General features: G+C 44.5%; 1 protein-coding gene across 1 annotated transcript in view; it reads left to right on the forward strand.

Annotated features, from left to right (window-relative positions):
* Nucleotides 1-23,977, forward strand: part of otog (otogelin) — a gene marked incomplete at its 5' end in the record, with an annotated part of 50,550 nt that overhangs the window by 14,164 nt on the left and 12,409 nt on the right. The window contains 26 exons of the mRNA XM_084475893.1: nucleotides 1,410-1,534; nucleotides 2,070-2,282; nucleotides 2,797-2,962; nucleotides 4,070-4,144; nucleotides 4,274-4,317; nucleotides 4,443-4,608; nucleotides 8,659-8,766; nucleotides 9,573-9,711; nucleotides 10,072-10,209; nucleotides 10,537-10,683; nucleotides 11,361-11,480; nucleotides 11,677-11,793; nucleotides 12,519-12,675; nucleotides 13,259-13,285; nucleotides 13,384-13,551; nucleotides 14,501-14,779; nucleotides 16,545-16,665; nucleotides 17,156-17,235; nucleotides 18,006-18,109; nucleotides 18,254-21,259; nucleotides 21,408-21,585; nucleotides 21,844-21,992; nucleotides 22,102-22,191; nucleotides 22,358-22,544; nucleotides 23,132-23,352; nucleotides 23,956-23,977. The exon at nucleotides 23,956-23,977 is cut by the window's right edge and continues 117 nt beyond it. Coding sequence (XP_084332019.1) covers nucleotides 1,410-1,534; nucleotides 2,070-2,282; nucleotides 2,797-2,962; nucleotides 4,070-4,144; nucleotides 4,274-4,317; nucleotides 4,443-4,608; nucleotides 8,659-8,766; nucleotides 9,573-9,711; nucleotides 10,072-10,209; nucleotides 10,537-10,683; nucleotides 11,361-11,480; nucleotides 11,677-11,793; nucleotides 12,519-12,675; nucleotides 13,259-13,285; nucleotides 13,384-13,551; nucleotides 14,501-14,779; nucleotides 16,545-16,665; nucleotides 17,156-17,235; nucleotides 18,006-18,109; nucleotides 18,254-21,259; nucleotides 21,408-21,585; nucleotides 21,844-21,992; nucleotides 22,102-22,191; nucleotides 22,358-22,544; nucleotides 23,132-23,352; nucleotides 23,956-23,977 — 6,347 coding nt within the window. The remainder of the gene's footprint in view (nucleotides 1-1,409; nucleotides 1,535-2,069; nucleotides 2,283-2,796; nucleotides 2,963-4,069; nucleotides 4,145-4,273; nucleotides 4,318-4,442; nucleotides 4,609-8,658; nucleotides 8,767-9,572; nucleotides 9,712-10,071; nucleotides 10,210-10,536; nucleotides 10,684-11,360; nucleotides 11,481-11,676; nucleotides 11,794-12,518; nucleotides 12,676-13,258; nucleotides 13,286-13,383; nucleotides 13,552-14,500; nucleotides 14,780-16,544; nucleotides 16,666-17,155; nucleotides 17,236-18,005; nucleotides 18,110-18,253; nucleotides 21,260-21,407; nucleotides 21,586-21,843; nucleotides 21,993-22,101; nucleotides 22,192-22,357; nucleotides 22,545-23,131; nucleotides 23,353-23,955) is intronic.

Here is a 23,977-nt window from a genome sequence, read left to right on the forward strand (position 1 = left end):
TGTTTTCCCTTTCTATGTGTGCTCCACTCTCCTTTTCTTGATCTCTCTCTCACTCTCTGTTTGCATAGTGACCCTTTCTCAGGCTCTCTCTCTCTCTCTCTCTCTCTCTCTCTTCATCTCTCTCTCTCTCTCTTTCTCTTTCTCTCTCTCTCGCTCTCTCTCTATCTCTCTCTTTCTCTTTCTCTCTCTCTCGCTCTCTCTCTATCTCTCTCTTCATCTCTTTCTCTTTCTCTCTCTCTCTCTCTCTCTCTCTCCCCCTCTCTCTCTTTCTCTCTCTCTCTCTCTCTCTCTCTCTCTCTCTCTCTCTCTCTCTCTCTCTCTCTCTCTCTCTCTCTCATGCATAGTGACTCTCTCTCCTACTGACCCACTCACACCATGACAGCAGTCCTCTATCTCACTTTACCCCCTCTCTCCCACCCTCTCTCTCCCCCCCCCCTCCAGCTCCCCACCCCCCCCCCCCCCCCCCCCTCTCTCTCTCTGTAATGAACACTCCACTCCTCCACACTGACCCAGGCCCAGCATCAGAAAGGTCCCCACTCTAATCACCTCTTTTAGAAGGAACAGATGAGCACCCAACTATGATGACCGAGACGTCCCATTTCCACAAGGAATTTACTGTTCTTTGAGAGAGGGACTCTAATGGGCCGCACCTTAATGGCAACGGCAATAAAGGGCGGATGTTGTCTAACAGCTGTAAATGGATATACATCAAAGGTGTTCACTGAAGTAGCTAAGGTAGCAGAAGGGGAGGGTCTAGCCCTCAGTGTGTTTTCTGGAGGGACATTGGGGAGGGATCTTTTTTTTTACTGGGGACAAAGTCTTACTTTAATGTCTTAGATAAAGAGATTAAAAAGCTGTTGTTGTATTGTGTTTGTTAGACAAACCACTCCAGATGGAAGTTTAACAAAGATTTGTCTAACAAACACAATACAAATACAACAGCTTTTATTGCTGCTTTTGTGAGAAAATCGGTTTCTAGTTGAATGCTCCTGCCTCTGTATGAGCCAATTTAGATTTTTAACTACTATGGACATCTCTTCTCTGATTGGTGTCAATCACAGGTGCATTTAATGCAATTGCAGAGAAACGCGGGGAGTGATTGAGCAGAGAGGGAGAGAATTTCTTTGGTTGTTTATTTTCAAAATCTCGCCCTCTGTTTGCAAATGCCGAATCTTACCTGCAGCACCTTACATGGACACAACTTTTTCAACAATTTGAAAAAGTGTTTGCCAAAAGGTTTTGTTGAAATGTAATATTCAACTAAATCAGTGACATGTATATTTTTTAGCTGAGATTGTTTATTGTTATACCAAGCACGTTTCTTTTCATTATTATCAAAAAAAGCGCACCAGTCTTCTGGTCGCTCCTGTTGTCTTACGACAGCGTCACTGACACCTGTGTTGCATCAGGTCTCCGTCTGGGATGATCGAGAGCACGCCGCTGCTGTTTGGAGACTCCTGGAGGGTGCCCTCAGCCTGCACTCCTCTCCACAGCTCCCCCCAGCTGGACCCCTGTGATACGCACCAACAATCGGGTAACACCCCACCCATCCTCTGGGATGACATTATAGATGGAGGTGCGTTCTCCTCTCCTTTAGGGAAAGGGAGGGTGATATTTATGTCATCAACTATTATTGACATACTTGAAGTACGTACATCTTTTAATATTTGAAGGCCGTAAAGTGTCTTATATCAGGCTTCAATCCCAGATGTACCACGTACAGCTGTCGAAGCCTTATGGTACAACCTATAAACCTCGTGAGTGACTGTACCATCAGTGGAACCAGGGCCTCTGCTCTTCTGTCAACAACACACTAATGGGGGTCACTTTCAGTGGTGAGCTTACCACCTAATTAGCTTTGCTTGAAAAACAGCTGCAGATGAAACAGTGATATTAGAAGGAGAAATTCACATGAGCAAGAACACATGACGTTATTAACGCTGTTATGTATTCACCATGGCACCCCCTAGGCGAGGACATGACAACATCACTAATAAGGTCTAAAACAGCCCTACCCCTGCTCTCTCCTCCTTTATAACCGTGCCCGTCACACCTCTGCCCGTCTCCAGCAACCTACGCCTCGGAGATGTGCGACCTACTGAACCAGGAGGTGTTCTCCCCGTGCCACGAGTACATCAGCCCCGCCCCCTTCCAGCGGCAGTGCCGCGCGGACACCTGTAAGTGCGGTACGCCCTGTCTGTGCTCGGCGCTGGCCCACTACGCACGCCAGTGCCGCAAGTTCTCCGTCATCGTCGAGTTCAGATCCCACGTGCCAGATTGTGGTGAGTGTTCGGGGCCTCCGTTGTTGTTACTTTGTGGGTTTGTTTGTAAATGTTGCAGACTAATAGAATTGGACAGTAACAACAGTGTACAGTTTAGTGTTCATTTGTCTTATTTATGATAAGAGTGTCATAAGCAGGTAGTTGGGGGATGAGGGACAAGAAAAGTGTAATTTGGCTTGGATGTTTCGACTTTGCGCTCGGTGGTGCGAGTGAAGAATTCTACTGCAGAGATGGTTAAAAAACAGAAGGGTATTGGTTAACTAGGTGGAGTAAATGGCATGGTTGTTCTTGCAAATCTTCAGTTTACAGAACTTAAACATAATACAATTATTACAAATTATTATTTATGATAAAATCCAATGAATATAAACACAGCGCACTCTGGTTGGCAATGGTAGCCATATATGTATAAGACATTGGGTTTAGATTGCTGGAATGGTTAGGTTGCATTAAGCTTGTGTCATTGCAATGTCATATGTATGATGATGTGTTTCAATACTTTGTATTCCTTTAGTGGTTGAATGCCCGGACACTATGGAATACGGGACATGTGTGTCGTCATGCCAACGCCGTTGCTCCACCCTATCATCCTCCCATCATTGTGGGGAGGAATGTGAGGAGGGGTGTGTCTGCCCATATGGAACCTTCTACAATGCCCACACACACACCTGTGTGCCCCGGTAAGACACGGTATCCATCAAGTGAAGCTGCATTGGTGGCCCATTGTTCTGAATATGCCCACTTGCGCATATTCGGCGGACTAGATTTGTGTGTTATTAAGATTGGAAATACAGCATTATTTTTGTCATCGTTGACGGTTTTAATCGTTTAAGTTTGCAAACGTAACCCGGACAGTAACCATATTCAATGGCGGTATGTGGTCCCTTGATTTAAGGCACTCCATGCTCCACTGGCTACTTTATGTTGATGACTGGTCTAGATTCCCTCGGCATGCCTTCGCAAAGTGATATTGATATTTTCTGCAAAGTTAAGGTCAGTTTTAAAGTGGAAATCCTTGTATCTTTGACGTTACTTAGCTTGGTAATTGTGTTTTTTTTTCAACCCCGCTCTCTGCCCTCGAACCCAATGCAGCTTAATTCCTTTTAAATGACCCAAGGTTTTTTACATCCTACCGCAGGGCAGTGCTTTACTTAACATGTGGTAGAGTTACAGCGAGAAACCCCCTTTCATTCCCACCTGAGCAGTGGGCAGCGCCGTTATCGGATAACCAGTGAGAAGAAATGTGTACCACAGAGGCTGATGTGTAGCATTGACCTATAGGTTACAACGTCTATCAATCTCTGCTGCATAGCCTTTGACCCACCTTGGCTCCAAAGGCGGCCAGCACAATATCTGGTAGCTTATGAACCTATACCACTATCCTCAACTGTCAGGATCAACCCTTTCTTAATGAGCTTGAGCTGCTAGCCTCAGGTCATCGTTTTGTGGCATTAAATCAAGCATTAAACTGTGGTCTGAACTACCATCACGTTTTATTATTACTGTTGGGGTTCCGTCTTTGTTAATGTTGTGACCCTGGCTGCAAAACAATATTGGATATTTATGCCAATAGGGATTTTTAATTAAACATTAACTTTTAATTAAACAATTTCTTGTCCCTTTCAGGGACGATAATACTTGAACTTGAACACAACAGGCGTCTTTGAGTTCTGATGATAGCCATCTATCCATGTGCCTGTGCCTTTATATGTGTGTGTGTGTGTGTGTGTGTGTGTGTGTGTGTGTGTGTGTGTGTGTGTGTGTGTGTGGATCCATCCCCTCCATAGGAGCCAGTGTCCTTGCAGTTTTCTGGGGACAGATTATGAAGCCGGGGATGTGATTATAACATCAGCAGGAGTTCAGTAAGATCACCATCCCACTCACCCTCCAACTCTGTCAAGTCAATCATTCAATAACATCTCATCTCATCCCACAATACATATCAGTATTTGTATATCCTCTAATGAAAACGTATCTTTTACCGCATGCAGGCTCTGCCAGAATGGTAAACTGATTTCTCAGAATACTGACAGCGGTAAGTATTTTTTCATTTTCATTTCATAAGAATAACTTTTTGCACATACAATAATGCTGCTCACTGAGAACAGTATATACAATGCAAAGAGAAAAATAGGTTAAATAAAAGGTTAACTTCTGCAGACATGCTGTGTCCTCCGGGCCAGCTCTACCAGAACTGCTCTGAGGGAGAGGATGGGCGTGTGGAAGGCAGAGGCGTGGCCTGTGAACAGACCTGCCAGTCCTCCCTGCTCAACCTCACCTGCTCAGCACATGAACCCTGTGTGTCGGGCTGCACCTGCCCCCCTGGGTGAGTACTCTGATCTTAGTCCAGATATCCATTCAGATCTGCAGCCACCACATCGCCAGGCTTCACAGGCTACCATTTGAAGTTAGGAATACTTTTTCATCCAAGTTCTGGTTCTTCCATGCGACTAGAATTAAAAATGCATGGCACTTGTATACACAAAAGGGAACTATACACCTTTTAAGAATCTATAAAAAAAAGTTTCTCAATGTGCTTAAGTGCAACCATAACGTTTCGGTCCCATACACTTGTAGTCCTTGGGCTTCATACATTTTATGATTTAACCTGGTGAATTCTCATTTAAGATTAAAACCTTATTTAGTAAAAAATGACTCACAAAAGGGAGAATATTACATGCACAGACAGACTTGACAAGACATATGCATCATGTTAATTGTGGAACTTCCTTCATAATTCCGGTTTAAATCATTGGCTAATAAGTTGAAGGGTTAATTGTGTGCCATTTCTAATCCTCCCCAGTTTCCCTAATGTGTTTTTTGTTGTTGGACTTAAGTGGCCGGTAGTAGCAGCACTGTAATACTAGACAGATTATGAAGTGGAAAGTACCGAACAACATAATGAGAGTCAAAGTAACCTTAATAACTGAAAGTCCGAAAAGATGACTCGGCTTGGTGCTTACGGTATGAGCTCAGGTGGAATCATTGATAGTTGTGTGACTCAGACGATAACACGATGATACATAGGTCAACAGCTACGTACCTACGTAATAGATTGCTTGAAAGTTGACAAATCATCCCCATATATTACATTGACCTTCTTCGAATTGTTGGGAAGAATCAAGGCTGTTGTTATTTATCAGCTGACTCTTTATTTGAACACTAATCCATTCTGACTACTAAAATACAAATGTTCAACTAAATTAAATTGTTTACTTCACATTTTCGTGATGATTCCTCAGAGAGTAAGGATGGGTCTTTCTTAGGAGAATCCCACCAATGCATTGCTCCATCATGGATGGGACGTGGTGTGCTCTCACATAGACACACAATGAACTTGCATGTTGGCAAGTACAATTTGCCGGTAGTAAGTTACCATACTTTGCAAATACAACTTGTTGTACGTGACTAACCCTGACACATCAATAGTTTGTATAAAATCTGCTGAATACTCACACCCTGACAGCTCTCTGTCCGCATCATATTTCAAAATTGGAATCCAGAAACTAATCTTTAAAAATATCTTTCTAATATTACCTCCATTTTTAAATTGCTGTCAAGAACAAGCTTTGACTGCTATCACTGCTGACATGTACAATTTGTTAACGTTATGGAAGCTAAAGGTGATGTGAGGGCAGAAAAGACCTAAAAAAAAATGAAATTATGTTATGGTTTAGTTTTTTATATATTAAAACTTCCCTAAATGTTGGTTTTTGATAATGTAAAATGCTCTATTTCTATTTCAAATCATGTTATTTTTGGTATGGTCTACATGAAAGCAGTTGTGGTGCTGGGTCTCTGATCTGAAAGGTTAGCCTGTATACTCGGTGGGACAGGTGTCCTTAAAACTAGTAGTCGGGGGCTTCAGACAGTTTGGAGTGGATTGCAGCAATATGATCCCTGTAATCCCCTTTCGCTGTTGCACTAAATAGACAGTTAAATGGCTATTTTGAGACATAATCCAAGAGTCATCATGAGTAGGTTATTCCTTCTAAAACCAGAGATGATGGCAACAGAATATTTTACAGATTATAACACATTTGCTATTCTTAATATACTGATTATTGTAACATCATTTTGACCTCACACAAAATATACAAATATATCTATTGATGTCTTTGCTTATGTAGAACACCTACCTTGAAAGGCCATATCTATTGCTGATTTCCATCTGTAGCAGGTTGGAGGTAACTACGCAAGGCTGACAGATGCAGACACTATTTGTGCCATCACAATATAACAATTTGATCAAAATGTGAACTATTATTCATTACCTTTTGTGAAAATGTATAATTACCCACTAGGCATTTGTGTTTGGTGTTAAAATCGAAATGGAATGCTGCTCTAACAAAACAGAAATAAGCTGCTATTGAATTTCTAATAATAATAAATCTTGTTACAATAAAGCTATTTCACTATAAAATGAATCAAATGTGGCTTCTCTTGGAATTGTCAATAGCACATTTTAGATTGTTTTAATTTAAATATTTTGAAACAATTGAAGATTGCAGCATTGATGTAATCATACATGGTTCCAATGTGAGTCCATCCTGCAAAGTTGTGCATTCGTTTATCATCTAGCAGTGGAGAATCAAAGTGACAATGATAGCAATTGTTCCTTAACTAGATCTACCGTTACAGATACAGATTAACTAAGTGATTACCTGTGAGTAAATAAAGTAGGATTTTTTTGTTGTTGCAACAGGGCCGCATAGGTGTTCCGCACTAAACTGAACTTGCATAGCCTTGCACTTTCAAAACAAGTTAAGTAACAATGCAATTCATTAATATTAATTCACTAACAGGGGGAGCATGCAGGTAAGGGAGAATTACTTATTTTGGTCTCTTTGATGAGCGTAACGGATACAGCAGCTTGGCATGTGGATAAAGGAAGCTGTTAACACCGTTTCCTGTTCTCCGCGGTGTAACTTTACACACATCAACCTCAGGTTAACGGTGGGACCATTCACAGTGTCACCTGATTGTCTGCACCCTGGCCCGTGGATACGGCTCACCCCTGCATATTACAAGATACTTATCATCTGTCTCGCAGCGGGGAGAAGCAAACACAGGGTTCCACACAAAGACTTTTATTCTCTTTCTATCTCTGAGAATCCTAATTGTCTTGTTTTCTCATGTAGTCAATGAGTCCAACCTGGTGCTGGTCCAGACCTTCCCACCCCTGGTGCCCCAGCCTCACTGCGGAAGGCAGCCAGTTTGGCTCTCCTATCATCAATCTGCATATCTTTAGGGATGTTGTTACAACCCCACTGTCTAGGGGTAGTGGGGGAGGTAACAGATGTAAAAAATGTCTGGGTTATGGGTGTAGATGAACAATTTGTGAGTGAAAACAATAAAGGAATGACAAAACGGATGAGGGTGAACATGGGTTTACTGGGGAAGGTGAACACAAAACACAATAGTACAACATGACAAAGAAACCGAGCCTTGGGACTTGAGTGTTGCCAAAGAAAATAACCAAACAAAACAAAGCTAAGCTAACAGCTAACACCGCAGACCACACGTCAGCTACCCTAACTAAACTAAGCCAAAAATACAGTTGGAAGCAACACTCCTAGCCTAGTGTTTCTAAACAAATAACAGCACTATACCGTTGCCTCCGTCTTATCTGTCCCAAAGACCGCAAGGTAGCCATAAAAAACAAAAACATGGTGGGGCTAACAAAGGGGTTCACAATTCATGCAAGCAGGGGGAGAAGGGAAACTAGGGGACAATATATCTTATATACTACATGTGTGTGAGTATGTATATGTATACATAAAATCAAAGGCTCAAACAATCCAATTGCAAACCCTTTCCACCAGCCACAAACAGGACCAAAAGGAGGTAGAGAGACTAACCAAACTGGCTTTTATCTGTGTGGCAGGCCTCCCTTTGCTGGAAACTGATGAGGTGATTGGTGGAAGCTGGTTGGTAGAGGCGGGATGATGATAGTTTAATGACTGGCACCTGCACATAACAGAGGGAAACAAGAAGGCAGCAACAAACAAACAATGGCCGTAACAGATGTGTTCAAGTTTGTGTTCGCAAATTACCTGCTTATAGCCCCCCACATGATTGGTCGAAACAAATATGAAGCTAAAAGAAAGTGAAACACCCTGTTCACACGGATGTGAGCTTGTCTGCTGTCAATCAGACTTGAGATATGGATTTAAATTGATTGTCAGATGAGTAACCTCACAACCAGAAATAGCCTCATAACTACCATGGCTAGTTCCCAACCAACCATGGCATTGCACCGGATGCTCAAAATTATGCTCAAACACATTTGTTCATTCATTTTATGTTGATACATGAGCTCAACAACCAACGCTATGATAAACAGCTGTTTTTTTTCTATTTCATTTGCTGCTAGCTTCCTGAGACATGGAGACGAGTGTTTTCAACCTGAAGCCTGTCCTTGTCTGTGGAAGGGGAAGGAGTACTACCCCGGAGACAGGGTATCCTCACCCTGCCACCAATGGTACACCCTGAAATACAGCCACACACACACACACACACACACACACACACACACACACACACACACACACACACACACACTCAAGTGAACCATGATGTCATCGAGTTCAGAGCAAAATTCTTTGTTTAGGTCGTTGAGTTTGTTCCTTGCAAAATAAATGTTTTTTTCCAGTTTTTCAGTGGCACTATAGCGGTCGACTTGAAATTGTGTGCTATCATCACTTGTTCTGTGTTTCGCCGCAGAAGACAAATTTCAAACAATATTAAGACAAATCTCCAACAATGGCAGCAATTTTTCTTTGCCAAAACGTTTAAGCTTTTCTAAGAGCGATGAGTTGTGAGATGGTCGGAGCGGTGGAAGTGGCCATCCGATACGTCTAATTCACTCTTCTCAAGCCCAGGGTAAGAGCAGGGTGAACAGAGGCCATCCTTGTATGACACTCTTTCATTTTCTGCAGACTGTTCGTCACTGTTGAAAAGGGAAGGCACCCCCCCCCCCACCCACCCACCACCCCCCTTGCAGTGATCTCAGTCTCCGCTCCCATTCTCCCTGTCTTCCATATCGCCTACCAACATTAGTCAGGGGAAGAAGATACAGGTGACAGCCTAATGGTGAAATAAGCGGCTATTCAGCTCTTTGGCAATTGCACACCCGCTCTCCTCCTTGCGGTTAATCTAAGCTCATCACAAAGACGAGGCTATTAGACGTATTAAAAAAAGGTCATCAAAACTTTTTGCTCCCACTTGCGGTAAGTGGAAGCAAAGCTATGCTGGATCGCTTTCTGAGAGGCTGTGCTGTCTTTGTAGTGTGTGCCAACACGGGACGTTCCAGTGTGTGACTCGCCCGTGCCCCTCCATGTGCACGGCCTACGGAGACCGCCACTACAAGAGCTTCGACGGCCTGCTGTACGACTACATCGGTGCATGCAAAGTGTACCTCGTCAAGGTATTGGGAAGACGATCTTATGTTAACCCCCCCTCTGATAGACATGAACACAAATATGTCTGTAGACTGTAGCTCGAACTTCCTTATGTATCTTCAGAAGTGTTCTGTAGTCTGTTGTCTACTGATCTCTTTATATAGTCAACTTTAACTGTATGGCACTTGATCAAAGTTACTCTCTTAAAGGCATTCAAAGTCGCTCTTACCCTAAGAAACAAAGAAAATAAAACACGTCCATTAAAACCATCCTTTCTCTTAGGAGTACATGGTTGCCAATTGGGGAGACATCAATAAGTTTCAACATAACAATGATGCATGTTTAATAAATAAAAGATTTAAAGGTCATATAATAATGTCTTACAGAGCAACCATGCTGATGTAGTGCTGAGTGTGATGACTGAGAACGTGGACTGTTACAACGGCGGAGTCATCTGCAGGAAGTCCCTGCTCATCAACATTGGCCGGTCCGTTGTGGCGTTTGATGACGACAGTGGGAGGCCGGTAAGAACCGTCTCCAGCCCTTGCCAACCACAAGGGATCCTCTTAGCCATGGTTAAAGTTGAGATCAAAAGTGATGCAGTATTTTTAGAATAGTAATCATTTAATTGTAAGCACTTTTCATGGCACATAAAGACATTGCAGAGAAATGTTACATTATTTGTAAGCATGCAATCCTATTAGTTGTGTCTTCGGTCCTTGGAAGAACTTCACATATGTCTCAACTCTATGTCTTTTTCAGAAAATACCACATATTTAAAAATAAGACTTGGAAAAAATGGTGGTCCTTTTGAACATCATAATAATTGCAGTACTGTCCTCTTTATGTAGAACCCATCCAGTGTGATTGACAGGAGGCAGAGAATGCTCGTCTGGACTGCAGGCTACTTCACTGTCATCCACTTCCCTGAGGAGCATGTGACTGTCCTCTGGGACCAGAAGACCACTGTGCACGTCCAGGTTGGACCACAGTGGCAGGTATGCACACGGGGCAATGTGGTGCAATGTGGTGCAATGTTAATGGATAGAAGGAGGCAGGACTCATTTATAAATAGATAGATGGATGGATGGATGGATAGATAGATCAGTATATCATGTGTAACACAGAGTGACAGTATGTTTTATGAAATTCATTTTAAACAAAAATTGTTGCCTCAGGTTTTAAGCCAAAGATTAGTTAAGATAACTGACAAATGTGGGATTTTTGGAGCATCAATGAGACCATGCACTTCATAAATAATTATAATAAAACAATAAATAAACCAATAACTAATACATGGTAGACATTGGCACACCATACATATACCCAACAACAAGGGATGTGAGACAGCAAGCAGACCACCTTGGCAACAGACGTAACAGATATCCCATATGTCCCTGCAATGACCCTATAGGATAAAGAAGTGGTAAGGAAGTAGGAACAGAATGGAGGAACCGTAGAAGGAGTGAATCTGAGAGTGGAGATGAAGAGATAAGGGACGATATGGGGGCATGATTTGCGTCTGTTTGTCCGTGTGTGTGTGTGTATGTGCATATGTAAATGGGAGCCTTACCTTGCTTGAGCTGAGCCAGTATACCGTGTCACTTGAATGGTGATAGTGTTATGGATCTAGTTTCCCCGATTTGATGACTTGAATGTGGATGGCTGTGACTAGGGCAAGCTGAGTGGGCTGTGTGGGAACTTTGACCTGAAGACAGTGAACGAGATGCGGACGCCTGAAAACATAGACTCCGCCACCCCCCAAGAGTTTGGGAACAGCTGGACAGCAGCGGAGGTGAGCTGCCCTTCACATCTCTGGGTGATGTTCTGTATTCGAGAGAATAATAAATTTGGGTACATACAGAATATAAATCGCCGTGCCATGTGGCGTGTGTGTGTGTGTGTGTGTGTGTGTGTGTGTGTGTGTGTGTGTGTGTGTGTGTGTGTGTGTGTGTGTGTGTGTGTGTGTGTGTGTGTGTGTGTGTTCTCAGTGTGTAAACAGTCCAGATATCAGAGGTCCCTGCAGCCTGAATCCTCTCAGAGAGCCATACGCCAAGAGACAGTGCGGGGTGCTGCTCGGTGAAGTCTTCCAATCCTGCCACCCAGTGGTGAGTATGAGAATAACTACTAGAAGTTTAGCCAATTGTGTGATAGATTTGTACATGCAAAAATCGCTTTTCGAATTTCAAAAAAATTTCAAATATATAAACAGATTGTTAATCAATAAAAAATATGAGACTGACTCTCTCTGATGCTCAGAAGAGCCAGGCTGATTTATATTATATTTGAAACAGGGTTGGCATCGAGATATCTAACATAATGTAAAATGTCTGTTCTTTCATTTTTTTAATTTCTGTTAATGTTTATTATTATTAATTTATTATTATTAATTATGACCAACATAAATGTATGATTGTTATTGCCTCCACCCACGGAGGACACCCTCCAGTGCCTTAAATGCACAAGCTTGTGCAGGCTGCAGTTCACCAACAGGCCAAAGGGGCCAGTAATGAGCAGGAACTTCTGATTCTTACACATACTACCTTAAAAAGTAGGGGTAGAAGTCATAATACTATACACAATTATTATCACCTAATGGTCATTAATAATTGACGTTATTTAAAGTTTTGTTATTTTGTAACGTATTCTCTATTCTCATCCTATTCATTAACATAAACCCTTTATAGTAAATTCATTATGAGCATCCATTATGAGCTGTTATCCTCCACCGTGTGAACATGCTAATGCTTACCCGTGGTATTATTGACAGCTTCCATAAACTCCCACTGACCCACCCCCCTCCTCCCTCCACAACTGCCCCCCCCCCCCACAGGTTGACGTCAGCTGGTTCTACATGAACTGCCTGGCGGACACGTGTGGCTGTACCCGTGGCGGCGACTGCGAGTGCTTCTGCTCCAGCGTCGCGGCCTACGCTCAGAGCTGCTGCCACCAGGGGGTGCCGGTAGACTGGCGGACCCCCGCTCTGTGCCGTGAGTTGGGGTGGTAGCTGGAAGTGTGTGTGTGTGTGTGTGTGTGTGTGTGTGTGTGTGTGTGTGTGTGTGTGTGTGTGTGTGTGTGTGTGTGTGTGTGTGTGTGTGTGTACCTGTGTGTATGTGTGTTAGAGTCGGATGTGCGTGTCTGTTTGTGTCTGTTTGTGTGTGTGTGTGTGTGTGTGTGTGTGTGTGTGTGTGTGTGTGTGTGCGAGGTATCATAGCAGGTTGGGATATTGTTACAGGCATAGAAGGGCTGATATTGAATAAGGATTAATATACAACAACATGTTTTCATTCAATGTTAGATTAGTCAAGTAGCCTATATCAAAATTTCAACAGAGTTAACAAAGTAGGCCTCTATTATGCAATGACTTAAAGTTAACCCTGGATTTAACCCTGGTGTAAAATCTGTTAACAAATGTTTCTGTACATTTTCATAGAACATTTTCATTAATTTACATATCAGATTATTGCTGCTTGCTATGTTGAACTGAATAAAACAATCTTTATTATTACAAATAAAAACGCAGATGTTTTGTGTGTGTGTGTGTGGTGACTTGTCCTCTCTTCCTCCCCACAGCATACGATTGTGAATACTACAACAAAGGTATGCAATCGCCTTATCCTCTGTCTCTCTTGTCAACCTTACCTTTATCTCACGATGCAAACACATCAAAACACTCAATCAACGCTTCCTTATAACAGTTCTAGGAAAGGGCCCCTTCCAGCTGGTCACCTACCTGGAACGGGGCACTGTGCTGGCAGCCAGTAGGTCCACGGGGAGAGTATACCTCCAGGCATCGAACCCCAGCTCCTTGGATGTCCTCTCCCACTTCATGATGACACCCGGGCTCAGCAGATCCCGTCCACATGGTACAAACTACGATTCATGTCGTTAATACATACATTGAATGTCATGTATATACTGTAACTAGCCAATACATCAATATTTTGGCAACCTTAGTTTTATTTGGAGCTATATCAGATCAGCCTACCAGCCTACACAGTGGATTGTACCAACTGGTAGGCTTATCTATCCAGCATACATCTAGGTGGACACTCCCACTTGTGGCGTCACTTAGTCACAGGGCAGGGGGAGTTCTGAAACGCCTTGAAATGGCTGATCACTCTTACACCTGGTGGTTAAATAGGGGCCCTTTAATTATTGGCACTGGCGTGCTTACGTACCCATAATTAACTTCATGCGATATCTCGGTTGTCGCCCATACTATTACACCTCTATGATGATGGCCTACTCTCACCCTCTCTGTTTGATACACACATTGCATCATTCACAGTCCATTTTCCAGTACGTACTTCGTTCAAGTTTTTTTTTCCCCCCGGCCTATGGCCATAGCCATGTTGACTGTAAGCCAGCCAGGCAAGACTTCTCCTCTTCCACTGTTTTATCCTGAGTTTGCCACTGTTTGGAGAGAGTTGTGTTTCCGAGTGAAAACACTTGACGCTGGCGATGTGGTCTTGGTGACTTCCAGTGCCCAAAAAGACATAGGATCTGATTGCTAAATGTTAATCTGGCAACCTGAGCTACTAGCTGCGGTTACAGCTTTTCCCAGCCAAGATTGCTGTTAGCTAGGCAAGATAGGCATAGATAGGCGCAAGCACTATGTTTGCTACACTGCCACTCCACTCAAGTCATTTTGTGGCAATCAACAGTAGTATATAGACAAAAATCTACGTAAAAGGATGAGACTAGACAGCACATTACAACATACATTTTGTCAGGTTTTTTTTCAGTGATTGTGTATATATATTTATATAACAATATTATTTTTCAACTGTACTGCTACTTCGGCCCTATCAGACGCTTCCCTAGTATCGTTCGAGGCAGTGGACAGGCCCAACTACTTCCTGGAAGCCAGTCCACAGGGCAACTTGAGACTGACCAAGTGGAAGGAGAGTGATGCATTCTGGGACAGAGCTACCTTCGTCCTCCACCGGGACACCTCGGTCCCTGGCTACGACTCCCTGGAGTCCTTCTCCAAGAGGGGCTTCTTCCTCCACGCCAGCCCTCCCAGGCTTCAACTCCTCAAGCACCGAAACTGGCCTACCTTCCGCAGAGGGGCTCTGTTCAAACTCACAGGTAACACATGTTTATGGTGGAAACTGGGATTAATACAAAACGAAACAAACACAGAACAATTGTAATGTATGACAGTGTATAAGTACATCAGTTGGATCAAAGTAGATTCAAAAGCCCTTCACATCAATAAATAGCCCAATATTCAATGATGTTAAACATAAAAGTGATGGACAACAGAAATTTCATTCAGAAATGTCATTTACTTCTATCCTAGATGTTTGGTAGGCGTGTAGTGGATACATCTTGTTGTATGCAATGGTCATTCATTTCAGATGTGTTGTTCCTGTTGTCCATCCCTTTAAAGTAGCACACCTCTCCACATATTACCTTGCGCAGTAAACATGTGCTCTTGTCTGGGGAGCCCCAGCCTGCCCGTATGACAGCTGAGTTCATGAAAGCAGGTTGTCCCCCGGTAAGACGACTCCACCATGCATAGATCCCGCTGGGCTGGTCACTGGGCCCTTTCTCTCCGCAGACATGTGGGCCATTGTGTTGTCATGATAAAACCGCTGCAGCTGTTTACTGGCACACTCCGAAGCACACGGCATAACTGAGAGCTTCTGTCAGTAGCGTGCGGCAGTTTTGTGCCAGGGATTTCCTAAATCACAGCAATGTCATGTGTGCAAGTGTGTGCGCGTGAGTAGGGATGTGAGCGTGTCATTGCATTCGGCACAACCAGCGTGTGTGTGTGTGTGTGTGTGTGTGTGTGTGTGTGTGTGTGTGTGTGTGTGTGTGTGTGTGTGTGTGTGTGTGTGTGTGTGTGTGTGTGTGTGTGTGTGTGTGTGTGTGCGTTCATGTCTCTGAACGTGTGTGCGTGTGTATGTGTGTGTGTGTGTGTATGTGTGTGTCTGAGTGTACTGCCAAAGAGAAGGCCATTTACCAAAAACCACCCGGGGTCAAAGGGCATTCACCAAGAGGATATGGCAGCTGTGGAGTAACAGCCACTTATATTTCCAACCATTCGGCCATTAGACAGATTCTGTATACCCTGTCACCAGTACCCCCCCTCCCCCAACAAGGTCAAAGGTCAGCGGCACCAAGCACTGCACTCACATAGTCAGCTCAGAAAGCAGCCAGGGCAATTACCAATGCTAAATATATGAGCAGCATTTGTTTTAGTTAATGGAAAACTCCTAGCAAGCCTCAGAGGCGGTGGGCCAATAGCAGATTGGATTTCATGCTGACAGCAGTGAATGCCGAACATATCCTGGGCAGAAGGACGTTGGAGAGGAGAAGCTAGTGCTAGTGTCTAAGAAATAGCCAGCCTGTAGACACTTGCCCTAACTTACTAACATCCTCTAATCCCCATGTAGGAACGAGCAGATGTTGAACATTTGAAATGTTAAATTAGAAGTAAAACGTGGCACTTAGGTCACGTAAACAACAAAAACCGAACGTTTAGGAGTGGCTCTCTTGATAAAAAGCTTTGATGTTTAGGAATATAGATGCTTTGAAAGACAAACATGGGAATACATGTAAATGTATGAGTGGTTTATCATTGCCTACAGCACATTACCCATTACATGTAATACAGTATTTAGCAGGAAGAAAACCTATTAGACCTAGTTAGCCAACCAAGAACAGTTTCTGGAACCTTCAGGTTATTTCTGTGTGAATTCAAAGCAGCACTGGAATGCAAAGCTAAATGTAAACTATAACAAAAATAAGATCTTAAGACAACCAATAGGTTGTTGTAACATACTTAACATTTTTGTATTTTTTACAACTGGTGACAAAGTGAAGTGCTTGTATCTATTTCTGTCAGGCCTAAGTCCAGACAGCCCAGTGGTAGGTCCTCGGTGCCAGTGGAGGTATGACTCCTGCGTCAGCCCCTGCTTTAAAACCTGCAATGATCCTTCTGGCACAGCCTGTGTCACTATTCCAAAGTAAGTCCCTGTGGTCTGTCCCAAAACCCCCCACATACAGCAGCAATGTATAGTGTTCACAAGCCAAGTCTCGAAAAAGTTACTTTTTTTTTTCCATCAAATGACTCATGATCAGAAAACATTACATTATAGCCACTGTTATTGTATGAAAATGTACATGGTCTCTCTTATAGTCACAATATTCAAGTTCCGTATAACAAGTTATACAGAAATTGACAGAATCGCTCTGATTATGCTCTTATAATAATGACAAAATTTGATAAATGGTATGTTTTGAATAACAATGATTGATGCTGTTATAACTACACAGCAAATGCCAGTGTAGTTATGTAGGATATAACATCAACATAACTAACAACATAACATTATAGTAGATTCATCCAAGAGTCTTTATTGGTACATTCTATTTCAAGTTAATACTATTTAGACATTGAGACATGTACTGTCTTGCAACGGAGGATAAAGCAGTGTTGTGCGTTGTTTTCCGCAGAGTGGAGGGATGTCTTCCTGTGTGTCCCTCACACATGGTTCTGGACGAGGTCACACACCGATGTGTTCATACAGAGGACTGTGAGTTCTCCTTTCACCATCTCACTGTCACTATCCGTCTCCATCTCTATCACTATATGTCTGTCTCTATCTCTGTCACTTTCAGTCTGTCTAAGTCACTATACGTCTCTCTCTGTCAGTTGTTTGGACTTTTCGTTGAGTATATAGTAATAATTCCAGGAGCTCTCAGGTCCTGGAATCGGATATCAGTAACTCAGTATAAGTTATGTTGTTGACAAATATACTTATTCTGTGTACATAATTTTCAGTGAAGTGACTAAAACTTGTTTATTGCTGATACATAATTACATGATGTCTGATGTATTGAACAAAGTCAATTTCAGTATGTAACAAATAGCTAACTATTCATAGTAATATACCGGTAAATAGCATATACATTGTATGTAAGTCAATACATTTTGTCTGAAAGTAAATATGCTGGACTAAAGCCAGTACATCCGCCTGCTAGAGCCAGTCGAATTCCCCCTTCCCCCTTGGCGTGTGTCTTTTAGTGCGTACATCACATCATTACTGGGGGGTGTAGAGTTTCTTAGATGTTGAAATATTCCAGCTCGCATAAACTAAGCCGACTAATCCCCCATGCCCAAGTTGGATCTAAGGGTTTGATTCCCTGGAACATGTCTGTCCTTTGCATTCTCTTTAACACTCTTTGTTTTCCTTCCATAACCCTGTTTCACATCCTATCTTCCGTCACTATCTGCCTGTCTGTCTAGGTTCCTCTCTGCCTCGCTGGGTACTTTTCTAACAGTTGTTTTATTGTTTGGGTTCAGGCATTAAGCCTGCAGTTGCTGTGCAGCCCATAACACCGCCCAGCGCTGAGACAACACCTGCAGCTGTCACTTCTGAGGCTGCCAGCACCAGCTCCTCCACCCCCTCGACCCCCACCACCACCTCCACAGCCACCACCTCCACAACCACCACCTCCACCAGCACCACCTCCACAGCCTCCACCTCCACTCTCTTACCCATCACCACCCCCACAACCTTCACCACCACCGACACCTCATTCTCTTCCCCCTCTGCTGGGACCACCACCCCGTCCACAGCCTCCACCACGTCCCCCATCACTACCACTACCACCACTACTTCAACCTCCTCCCGGTCGACCTCCACCATACCCCCCATCACTACCACTCCCTCCGCTGTGTACGACCCCTCAGCATCCACCATGTCCCCCACCACCACCACCACCACCACCACCACCACCACTCCCTCCACATCCATGCCCTCAACAATATCCACCACTTCTCCCATTACCACCACCATCGCCATATCCACCCACTCCCCATCTCCCATTACCACCACCAACACCACCACCACCACCACCTCCTCTATCTCCCCTATCTCGCCATCAACTATTACCCCCACCACCTCCTCCACAACGTCAAGCGATCCACACAAAGCTCCCACTACTCATTCCCAAACTACTCAGCCTCCCTCTGCTTCACAAACTACCCATGCCGCATCATCAATCACCACAACCACTGGCATCTCTATAAGCCCGCCACCTACCACTTCTGCTTCTCCGTCCCCTGACCTACCTAGCAGAGTGAGCACATCTCCTTCAGCACCACATACTCCTTCTGTTACATCAGAGATGGTGGCGCCACATACGACCGTCAAGTTGACGTCAGCATCACTCAGCACTGGAGTCGTCGCAACAGCTGAAACAACAAGTTCTCCTAGATCCACATTGAGCTCCATAGGCCCTGCTATCTCCAGAACAACATCTCCCCCCTTTTCCTTCACTGCTCTGTTGTGGCTCACCACCTCGGCTAAGATTTCTCTGCCACAAGAGGGAGAGTTAATTTCTACAATGAGCCCCACTACGACCACCACCACCACCGGTGTCCCAACTACGAGCACTGTCAAGACCCCAACAACCACTTCCACCCATTCTACTTCATCAGCGTTCGACACCATGCATATTACCACTCGTCCTGCAGTGGTTACAACAACCGTTCCTGGTCTTCGCCCGACAACTGTCTCTGAGGCTGTAGTTTCAGAGAGGACTACCACAGCTAGAACCAGTACAACACAGGCTTACCTTGAATCCACTAGAGAGCCCAGAACAACAGAGGAAGCCTCACCTCCCACTACGACCTCCACCACTCCAGGTTCACCGGGGACAGTTTCCAGGATGACGTCCCCTTTGCCTTCTACGTCTAGCACTGAAACACAAACAACTTTGGTTCCAGTGGTCACTCTGGCGATAACCACAGAAGCTGTCACACCAATTTCTCCATTCACAACAAGTAAAACAACAACGTTGCACCCCAGTGCAGAGGTAACTATAGCTTTAACATCCGCGGCGACTACAGAGAAGACAGAGTCTACCACCCTATCCGAGCGAGCAGAATCAACCTCAACAACTCACATGCCACCAACTACCACCACACTAGCCGGTCCAATGCCACCACTGTCTTCAGTAAGAGCAACAACAGAAAAAGTGACAACACTTGTATCCACTGCATCCATCACTACCACAGCTGTGGCTCCTCCATTTAGGACAACAGAAGCCACTGTTGTTCCTCCTTCAACCTCCAAACTTTCTACAGAGAGCACATCTTGGTCTGCAAGTATTCCAACTCCACACAAAACAACGACTACTCCACCTATAGAGTTCCCGGATGCATCCACCACCTCCATTCGACCTCCGGTTACCACAAAATTGAGTGTATCTCCTGTGCCCCTCACAGAGACCACCTCTATACCTGTGCCGGCAGTCACAGAAAGCTCCACACTAAAGACGTCCACTACAAGGACCTCTGAGCCGTGGGGTCAGCCCCATTGGGAAACCTCCTCTGTTGCTACTTATGGAACTGAAAAGGTGACCACGCCCCAGGTCACTTCAAGAACGTCAACCCCTACAGCCTCTGCTACAGCTACTGCCCGGACACCTCACGCTGCAATCACGACAAAGAAAGTTGTAAGCACGGCAACCTCAGTGGCCTCAACTGGAACTGCAACAACGACTAGAACTCCCACAGATATGACCACTAAAGCAACAACCCAGCAACCGTCAGCTGTACCTTTGACACCTGAGACATCTCGTACCACAAGCTCTACTAGAACTACCCAGAGGGTTGGGACGACGGCACACAGGCCAATCACTCCACATCTGGGTACCGAGGCAACACCGGTTCCTCCACTGACTGGAAAAGTGGAGATACCCACGACTGCCTCCACCACTCCACTCCACACCACACCACCTTCCTCATGGTCTCCACAGACCCCAACTACTTCAACAACAACGCACCACCAAGAAAAATTCACCACCCGAGTTGCCTCTACCTTAACAGCCACACCAGCAACAACAACCACAACAAAGATCACAACAGCGACAGAAACCTCGACAACACCAAGAGACACGTCGCCAACAAGCTTGCCCCCCGAGGTCATAACAACTAAAAGGACAACCATGAGGGTTACCATGGAAACAAGTTCTTCAACAGCGACCTCAAGCTTAACCACTCCTGGTATACCAACAACAACACCAATCACAGGGACAACTGTAGTCCCAGTTGTCCCATCGACATCAACCCAGACTACCTCAGTGCCAGCCTCTACAGAGAGCGGATTGGAGCGTGTCTTCCTAACCACACCAGTTGTCATCACCACCAGTACCACGCCATTAGGTCCTGATGCAGTTCCTAGTACGACAACAGTCCAAACACCCACTGATGCCCCCATGGGATTCACCAGGGGGTCGCCTGCTGTAACATCTGTGAAGACCTCCACCACCAAAGAGACTATGGTTGCCTCGTCCATGAGAACAACTGTTACGCCTCCTCCTCCTGCTGAGGCGTCCTCCATTTGGAGCCCTGGTACCAGGCCCAGCAGCACACCGGCCCCAACAAGGACCTCAAGGCATCCAACAGAACCTAGAGAACCTTCTGAAAGCACCACATTAGTGTCAACCTCATCACCTGTGCCCATTGCTCAGGGGTCCACACTGGAAACCACAAGGACCACGGTGGAAGTCACAAGCTCTATGGCGATATCCTCTACAAGGATGTGCACTGTAAGGAAATGTGCTTTGCAACATGAACTGTGTTCATTCAATATTTGCTTTGATCCCCTGATAATGCTTTCAATGCCTATGTTCAATGCCAATGTTGTCAACCTCAAATCACCATGTGTCCATTTTGCTCTGAATGTCTTTTCTCCAGCCTCCCTATTCAGAGTTCATTGATGAGTGCACCAAGTATATATGTGTCAACAGTCAGCTGGTCCTGTTCAACAAAACGGAAAACTGTCCATATAACTCATTGCCCCCAAACTGTGGTCTGCTGGGATTCGCAATATTGGTCAATGGAGACAAGTGCTGCCCAAAGTGGGATTGTCCCTGTGAGTGACCTGCAAACACACACACACACACACACACACACACACACACACACACACACACACAAAAACACACACACACACACACACACACACACACACAAAAACACACATCACCAAACCTTTTGTTTTTCACACAGCACAAAGAGCATGCACTCTGTATTTACGGATGGAAACTGTGTATGTACACATACATTGCACATGATACAATCAGGAGACAAAGGCAGCGTTTTATTTTTACCATTTTTCTGTGTTCCTCAGGCCGTTGCTCAGTCTTCTCTGACCTGAACGTCATCACGTTTGACGGGAACAGTGTTGCCATCTACAAAGCAGCCTCATACATTGTGTCCCAGTTGCCCAATGAGACAGTCAGCGTCCTGGTTCAGGAATGCCCTTCTGACCCGGATGCAGTAAGTCAGGGAGATGTTTACTGATTGTTGTATGTTTAAATACACTTTGTAAGTTATTCAATAATTCATGATCTGAAAATGATCACTTAGCTTTCTGTTTCTTCTAAAGCTCCTTTGGAATTTCACCAACCTGTGTCTTGTGGCGCTCAACATTAGCCACAGGTCCAACCACATTATTATCAACAGACTTCAGAGAAGGGTAGGACCCCGTTGCAATTCTTTTAAATTTAAGTTAATTTTCGTTCATCTAGACACTGTATAGAAAGTACACTGGATAGAAAGGTAATAATGCATTCTTTAATCTATCAAATCAAAGGCATCTTGAACCCAAAAACTAACCTAGACTCTTCTTTCGGTCCGTTAAGCTCTATGTCAACTCAAGGTATGCCAAGCCACGTTTTCGGAAGTTTGGCTTTGAGGTCCTGGACACAGGGAACATGTATCTGATCCGCAGCCCGTCGGGCCTCAAACTCCAGTGGTTTCACAGCACTGGCATGATGGTGATTGAGACGGAGAACTCCAGTAACAGGCTCCCCACCATGGGTCTCTGTGGTAGGTGGCCCTCCTCCAGTAGCTACCATATGATGATATCTGATATGATAACCCTCCACTCAATTAATTTGATATCTGACACCTTACTGGCTCTCAACTGCTCTGTATTCCATTTGAAGTAAACATGTGCAGAGTAAAGTAAATACTGTAGCTTTGTTGTATTGAATGTATATATCAGAAGAGATTCTGATTTTAAAATCTTCGACAAAACGACAAAATTTGTATGCTCCAAAAGCAAGCGTTTTAGCCACGTGTGGGCTTGCTTTTAATTCTTATCAGTGCTTTCTTCAGGAAGAGCAACAGAGTAATGATTACATTTTGTGGTACAATGACTTTAAAAAATGTGTGTAGCCATTGTCCACCAAGCTGTTAAGGCTTAGTTATGGTTCCACGTTGACGCAACGCAAGGGGGTTTACGGATCCATTGCGTCCTTGCGGACCCTCCTTGCGTCCACCGCAAGGGCCAGACGTGCGCCTCCAAAAAAGTGTAACCTTGCTTCGAGGCGAACGCAGCAGCAAGGGCTGTGATTGGTCCGCTAACGTGGAACCACAACGAAGCCTTTATATGTCCGTACCCCCACGACCAGGCTACTGCGATGGGGACCCAGCCAACGACCTGGCCCTGGCCAACGGCACCGTGGTGGGAGAGAGCGAGGACCCGGCACTGTTCATCGACAGCTGGCAGGTTCCCAACACCACCAGCTACGTCAGCCACAGCCGCCGCCGCGAGGTCAACTGCTCCACCAGTGACTGCTCAGACTGCATGGCCATGCTGCAGGACAGCTCCTTCCTGCCCTGCCACGACTTTGTAGGTCCCGCCCCTTTTCTAAATGATGGTGTATTGGTTAAGGGTTTCTGCCCTGGTTGGTGCCCTGTGTAGTTGAATAATTCAGGGTGTATCGGTTGAGGGTTTCATGCCATGTGTAGTTGATTGTATCGGGCTATATTGATATTGGTTGAGGTTTTCATGCCCTGTGTAGTTGAATAAATCAGGGTATGTTGGTTGAGGGTTTCATGCCCTGTGTAGTTGAATGTATCGGGCTATATTGATATTGGTTGAGGTTTTCATGCCCTGTGTAGTTGAATGAATTGGGGTATATTGATATTGTTTGAGGGTTTCATGCCCTGTGTAGTTGAATAAATCAGGGTATATTGGTTGAGGGTTCATGCCCTATGTACCAGATGTATGAATACATTTTATAGTAATGTTACTTAGGTACATTATGTGTAAATACAGTAATGTTACTTAGGAACCATAAGTATGCATGCATATTATAGGAATGTTACTCAGGTTCCATATTTTATGCATGCATATTTTGAAAACTGAAATGCTTGGTAGTAATTTAGCGACCCACAATTGGGAATTGCTGTTAATGGAATGAGTTTTAAAACAATGCATTGTATTCGCCAGGTGCCTCCCAGCACATTTTGTG

Source organism: Micromesistius poutassou (assembly GCF_964030765.1).
Source record: "Micromesistius poutassou genome assembly, chromosome: 12".
NCBI lineage: Eukaryota > Metazoa > Chordata > Actinopteri > Gadiformes > Gadidae > Micromesistius > Micromesistius poutassou.